This window comes from Phyllobates terribilis, unplaced genomic scaffold, assembly GCF_046119375.1.
Source record: "Phyllobates terribilis strain yellow unplaced genomic scaffold, ASM4611937v1 Scaffold_10__3_contigs__length_209671492, whole genome shotgun sequence".
In the NCBI taxonomy this organism is placed as follows: Eukaryota; Metazoa; Chordata; class Amphibia; order Anura; family Dendrobatidae; genus Phyllobates; species Phyllobates terribilis.
Window position 1 is genome coordinate 170,718,476 of NW_027362770.1, and position 6,674 is coordinate 170,725,149.

Sequence of the window (6,674 nt, forward strand, 5' to 3'; positions counted from 1 at the left end):
ACATCTTCCACAGGAGCAGCCAGACACCTAGAGCCCCCCCAATCACATCTTCCACAGGAGCAGCCAGACACCTAGAGCCCCCCCCCCAATCACATCTTCCACAGGAGCAGCTAGACACCTAGAGCCCCCCCCCCAATCACATCTTCCACAGGAGCAGCCAGACACCTAGAGCCCCCCCCCAATCACATCTTCCACAGGAGCAGCCAGACACCTAGAACCGCCCCCCCATCACATCTTCCACAGGAGCAGCCAGACACCTGGACCCCTCCCTCCTTCCACAAAAGCCGCCAGACACCTGGACCCCTCCCCCCTTCCACAGGACCCCTCCCCCCTTCCACAGGACCCGCCAGACACCTGGTACACCCCCCTCCAAAGAAGCCCGCCAGACAGCTGGTACCCCCCACCTCCAAAGAAGCCCGCCAGACACCTGGATCTCCCCTTCCCATCTTTGAGGGGGGGGGCACCAGATACCTATAAACCCCCCCCCCATCTTCCACAGGAGCAGCCAGACACCTAGAACCGCCCCCCCATCACATCTTCCACAGGAGCAGCCAGACACCTAGAACCGCCCCCCCATCACATCTTCCACAGGAGCAGCCAGACACCTAGAGCCCCATCACATCTTCCACAGGAGCGGCCAGACACCTAGAGCCCCCCCCCCCCCATCACATCTTCCACAGGAGCAGCCAGACACCTAGAGCCCCCCCCCCATCACATCTTCCACAGGAGCAGCCAGACACCTAGAGCCCCCCCCCCCAATCACATCTTCCACAGGAGCAGCCAGACACCTAGAGCCCCCCCCCCAATCACATCTTCCACAGGAGCAGCCAGACACCTAGAGCCCCCCCCCCCAATCACATCTTCCACAGGAGCAGCCAGACACCTAGAGCCCCCCCCCCAATCACATCTTCCACAGGAGCAGCCAGACACCTAGAGCCCCCCCCCCCAATCACATCTTCCACAGGAGCAGCCAGACACCTAGAGCCCCCCCCCCAATCACATCTTCCACAGGAGCAGCCAGACACCTAGAGCCCCCCCCCCCCAATCACATCTTCCACAGGAGCAGCCAGACACCTAGAGCCCCCCCCCCAATCACATCTTCCACAGGAGCAGCCAGACACCTAGAGCCCCCCCCCCAATCACATCTTCCACAGGAGCAGCCAGACACCTAGAGCCCCCCCCCCCCAATCACATCTTCCACAGGAGCAGCCAGACACCTAGAGCCCCCCCCCCAATCACATCTTCCACAGGAGCAGCCAGACACCTAGAGCCCCCCCCCCCCAATCACATCTTCCACAGGAGCAGCCAGACACCTAGAGCCCCCCCCCCCCAATCACATCTTCCACAGGAGCAGCCAGACACCTAGAGCCCCCCCCCCAATCACATCTTCCACAGGAGCAGCCAGACACCTAGAGCCCCCCCCCAATCACATCTTCCACAGGAGCAGCCAGACACCTAGAGCCCCCCCCCCCCATCACATCTTCCACGGGAGCAGCCAGACACCTAGAGCCCCCGCCCCCCCCCCCCATCACATCTTCCACAGGAGCAGCCAGACACCTAGAGCCCCCCCCCCCCATCACATCTTCCACAGGAGCAGCCAGACACCTGGTAGCCCCCCCTCCACATCTTCCACCAGGCACCTGGTAACCCCCGCACCTTCCACAGAAGCTGCCAGGCACCTAATACTACTGTACCCAATTTATTATAGATTTTAGGAGTTGGAGTTGGTCCATTTTATACTGACTCCACAGCCCTGGTACCACCCCACTCCTCTCTTCCAAGAGAACTGCCAGACACAAGGTAAACCGCCAAACCCCTGGTACCTTCCATAATAGTCACCAGACACAGAGCACCAGGGACCCCCTAAGCTCCTCCCACAAAAGTCAGACACTGGGCGCCCCCAACCCTTACACAAGAGCCATCTGAAATCCAAAATCCAGGGAGCCCCTGATAAGACCTGCTGTTTTGGAGATGCCTCTGACCCACCGGCCCAATCCTCACGGTTTGGTTCTTGTCGTAGTCGCCTGGCCTTCACACTTGGCTCATTATTACCTGCTTCCAACAAATCAACTTGAAGAACTGACCGTTCCCTTCCTCCCCTTATCGGACCATCAAGGACACGGACTCCAGTCTTCCGAGCTCTATACACACACAAACCGGATGTCAGCCACAAACGTTGCCCATATAGGTGGTCTCCCTGAGGCCGTAGAAATTCTCATTATGACCAGGTCTTGAGTATTTTTACTTCTCGCGTTGCAGGACCCCTACATTTCCGGAGACAAGTAGAAGCACGAGCAATGTGGACCCTATAGTGGAGTTACTGAGTGTCGGACCCCTGAAGAACGGATATTGACAACCTACCCCAAGAAGAGACTGTCAAGATCCGTGTACTGTATTGCAGCAGGCGCCCCCTAGTGGAAGCTTCAGACAGAACTTTATCTCTATGTCTATGCAGGGGATTTGGTGCTCTGTATCTGTGTAGACGGAGGGTGAAAAACATCATAGTGAAGCTGAAGCACCAGGTCCGACCACGAGCCTACATGAGGAGCGACTCCTTCCTTCTGCTGATGAAGGAGTCAGAAAACCTCTTCAATGGCAGAACGCTGAAGATGAACCAGTATTTCTACGGCTCGAGGATCAAAAGCCACAAAGCCGACGGCAGGTGAAGTGTCCTCGGCTCACTTGACTCTTAAGGTTGGATTTTAGGATCTGGGTGTGAGAGCCACCGGGAGGAGAACCGAGAAACACCAAGGTGAAGGCTCAGACGAGTATCCATCACTCGGTGCAGGAGACCACAATGGCACAAGGAAAAGCACCACCAGGACAGCAATGGAGGAGCGAAGACCTGGGTCATGGCAAACCAGAACTCTGCCACCATCATGAGATAGAATAAGTGGCTTACAGCACCCCCTAAGGCAGAGGCTCTCCATCAACCAGAGCTGTGGCATCAACGACAAGCGGGGACAGAGCTCTTTCAGAAGTACTGAGTGGCCAGATTACAGCCCCTCAAACTCCACTTTTGGGTTTAGGCGGTCCTACTAGCTGTCAATAGACAGTCCTTCCTGTAGGACACTGGAAGGTGAAAGCTGTCAATCACTGAGTAGGACCACCCACTGGACTCCTAAAAACACAAAGGATTTTGATGAATAAAATGAGTCCAGTGGGCGGTCCTACGCAGTGATTGACAGCTCTCTGCGTGCAGTGTCTTTCAGGAAGGACTGTCAACAACTACTAGGACCGCCCACTGGACTCATTAGGGATTTTAATGAATAAAAATAAGTCCAGTGGGTGGTCCTACTCCATGCAGTGTCCTACGGCAAGGACTGTCAGAGAGCTGTCAATGAGCATGACTGCCCACTGGACTCCTAAAAACACCAGGGATTTCAATTAATAAAATGAGTCCAGTGGGCGGTCCTACTCAGTGGTTGACAGCGCTTTGCATACAGTGTCCTACGGGAAGGACTGTCAATCACTGAGTAGGACCGCCTAAACCCAAAACTGTAATCTGCCCACTCAATACTGCATATAAAGAGCTGTCAATCACTGAGTAGGACCGCCCATTGGACTCATTTTTGTAAATTGAAATCTCTGGTGTTTTAGGAGTCCAGTGGGCGGTCCTACTCAGCGATTGACAGCTCTTTGCATACAGTGTTCTACAGGAGGGACTGTCAATCACTAGTAGGACCGCCCACTGGACTCCTAAAAAAAAAAAAAAAAAACAACAACAACAGGTATTTCAATGAATAAGATGCAAGTTACACTGAGCCTTTTCATCGTTCTGCTCCACTCGAGGACCCCACATGTGAGAACAAAGGGGCAGGAGCAGAGTCGCCCCCTTTAGTGATTTTAACACCCTCTCCGGCTGCATTTCCCCTGCACAGTCGGGCGGCCGGAGATCCTCTGTGCGGGGAAACCATAACCAAGGAGGTGGCGCCTCTCACGGCGAAGAGGAGGTATCACCAACGCTAACCTGTCAGCCACTCAGTAAACCTCCAGACCCCTGGAGAGCGTCTCAGACCCCACACATCTCCCCTTAAAGGAGCTGAAAACCCCCTTTAAAATTCTACACTGTGGAACCACAAACACCAACATTCACTGTGGAAAATTAACCCCTGCGGTTACAGAACAGCCCCATCTATAAGCTGATGCATAGAACAACCAATCAGATGGCAGCACAACATAAAAGCAGCGCTCTGATTGGCTGTTATGGCCGACAAGGGTCTACTACAGGCAGGTGATGTGTGCAGTACACCACACTGCCCTGCGGGGGGCAGTGATCTGCCCGGGAGGGATTGCTGCCTTATTATAGCACTGGCCATGTCGTAGCTTCTCTGCAGTGTCCTCCATGCTTTACAGTGCAGCTCAATCTTTCTACATTCGATCCAGGAACCCAAAGATAACGACAAGAGAGGTCACGACGGCTCCATCTCCCGTCACAATGCAGGTTCTGTCACGACATAGGAGCCGGACAGGTCCGCAGAGACCTCCGTCGCGATAATGTCACGACAATACTATAATCATAAACCTGACTACAATGTCACGACATGAATGACAAGATAACCATCACCATTATGACAGATCTCTATATCGCGATAGAACAATATCAGATGTCATTGCTTGTGTCAGGACAGAAATATGGTGTAAAATACAGAATATGGCAATGTCATGACACAGACGAGGCAATATCACGACAGATACGTCATCAGGACCCAAACAGAATGAAGACATCGCGACATGCACACAATGGAGGGACTCCGGCCGCTCTGTCGTGACATTTCGCCGTGCACGCGTCACTGACAGCGCCATTCTGTGATGACATGAATGAAAACATGTCGCGACAGCAGGTGACAGGCGCGACACGACATGACGCCAGCCGCCCCGCAGACACAATGAGCGGACAGGTCCCCGCCGGTAGCGGCACCGGCAGAGCGCGGCGTCTCCCCCCGGCCCCGCTCACCTCCTCCGGGTATCCCCCCGCCGCTGCCATCTCCCCGGCTCCGCTCAGGCTCCCGGCCTCGGACTCCAGGTCCCCGTTGAGCAGTGAGGGCCCCTCGGCCGATCCCCCGCTTAGCGCCGCCATCTTGAAGTGATCGGGAGCCGCGGGAGCGAGCACGAAAGGCAGCAGAGGCCCAGCTGGCCAGTGCGTCACCTGAAGGGGGCGGGGCGAGCGCGCAGCGTACGCGCACACGTAAGCTTTCAACCAATCGGAGGCGAGAGGGGCGTGGACAAAGAGGTGCTAGTGACGTCAAGCGAGGGGAACCCTCAGCATCTTAGTCCCTCCCACCCCCCCGCTCAGGTGCAGTGAGCGCGTTCCCGCTGCGGCTCTGACGTCATTGTACCCTGCGGCCGTGACGTCACAGTTCTCCACTTCAATTTTTCTAAACAGGTGATGAGATGGGAGACAGAATATTCCAAAGAGGAGGACCAGGGACAGACAAAGGCAGAGAGAAGGAAATGTGCAGCATTATAGGCGCTAGTAGGTTATTATGGGTAAGAGCAGGGGGTGAACAACATTTTTTTGGTCCAAGGACCACATTGACCTACTGAATCAATCCCAAGAGCCGCATTTTTTTTAAAGGGGTATTTACACTACTATATCACCAGAACCACCTTCGGTACAGAACTATATCACCAGAACTACCATCAGTATAGGAATACATCACCAGAACCACCACCAGTACAGAACTATATCACCAAACTCACCATCAGTACAGGAATACATCACCAGAATCACCATCAGTACAGGAATATATCACCAGAACCACCATCAGTACAGGAATACATCACCAGAACCACCATCAGTACAGGAATATATCACCAGAACCACCACCAGTACAGAACTATATCACCCGACTCACCTTCAGTACAGGAATACATCACCAAAATCACCATCGGTAGAGGAATACATCACCAGAACTACCATCAGTACAGAACTATATCACCAGACTCACCATCAGCACAGGAATATATCACCAGAACCACCATCAGTACAGAACTATATCACCAGACTCACCATCAGTACAGGAATACATCACCAGAACCACCACCAGCACAGAACTATATCACCAGACTCACCATCAGTACAGGAATACATCACCAGAACCACCACCAGTACAGGAATATATCACCAGAACCACCATCAGTACAGGAATACATCACCAGAACCACCATCAGTACAGGAATACATCACCAAAATCACCATCGGTACAGGAATACATCACCAGAACCACCATCAGTACAGAACTATATCCCCAGAATCACCATCAGTATAGGAATACATCACCAGAACCACCACCAGTACAGAACTATATCACCAGACTCACCATCAGTACAGGAATACATCACCAGAACCACCACCAGTACAGGAATACATCACTAGAATCACCATCGGTACAGGAATACATCACCAGAATCACTATTGGTATAGGAATACATCACCAGAACCACTACCAGTACAGAACTATATCACCAGACTCACCATCAGTACAGGAATACATCACCAGAACCACCATCAGTACAGGAAAAATCACCAGAACCACCATCAGTATAGGAATACATCACCAGAACCACCATCAGTACAGAACTATATCACCAGAACTACCATCAGTATAGGAATACATCACCAGAACCACCACCAGTACAAGAATATATCACCAGAACCACCACCAGTACAG

The 6,674-nt window shown here is 53.2% G+C and overlaps 1 protein-coding gene across 2 annotated transcripts in view; it reads right to left on the reverse strand.

Moving 5' to 3' along the window:
- Positions 1–5,146, reverse strand: part of BRAF (B-Raf proto-oncogene, serine/threonine kinase) — a 40,618-nt gene extending 35,472 nt beyond the window's left edge. For both annotated transcript variants that reach the window (XM_073650144.1, XM_073650143.1), the window contains exon 1: positions 4,958–5,146. In XM_073650144.1, coding sequence (XP_073506245.1) covers positions 4,958–5,080 — 123 coding nt within the window. In that variant the 5' untranslated portion in view covers positions 5,081–5,146. The remainder of the gene's footprint in view (positions 1–4,957) is intronic.
- Between the last annotated feature and the right edge of the window lie 1,528 nt (positions 5,147–6,674).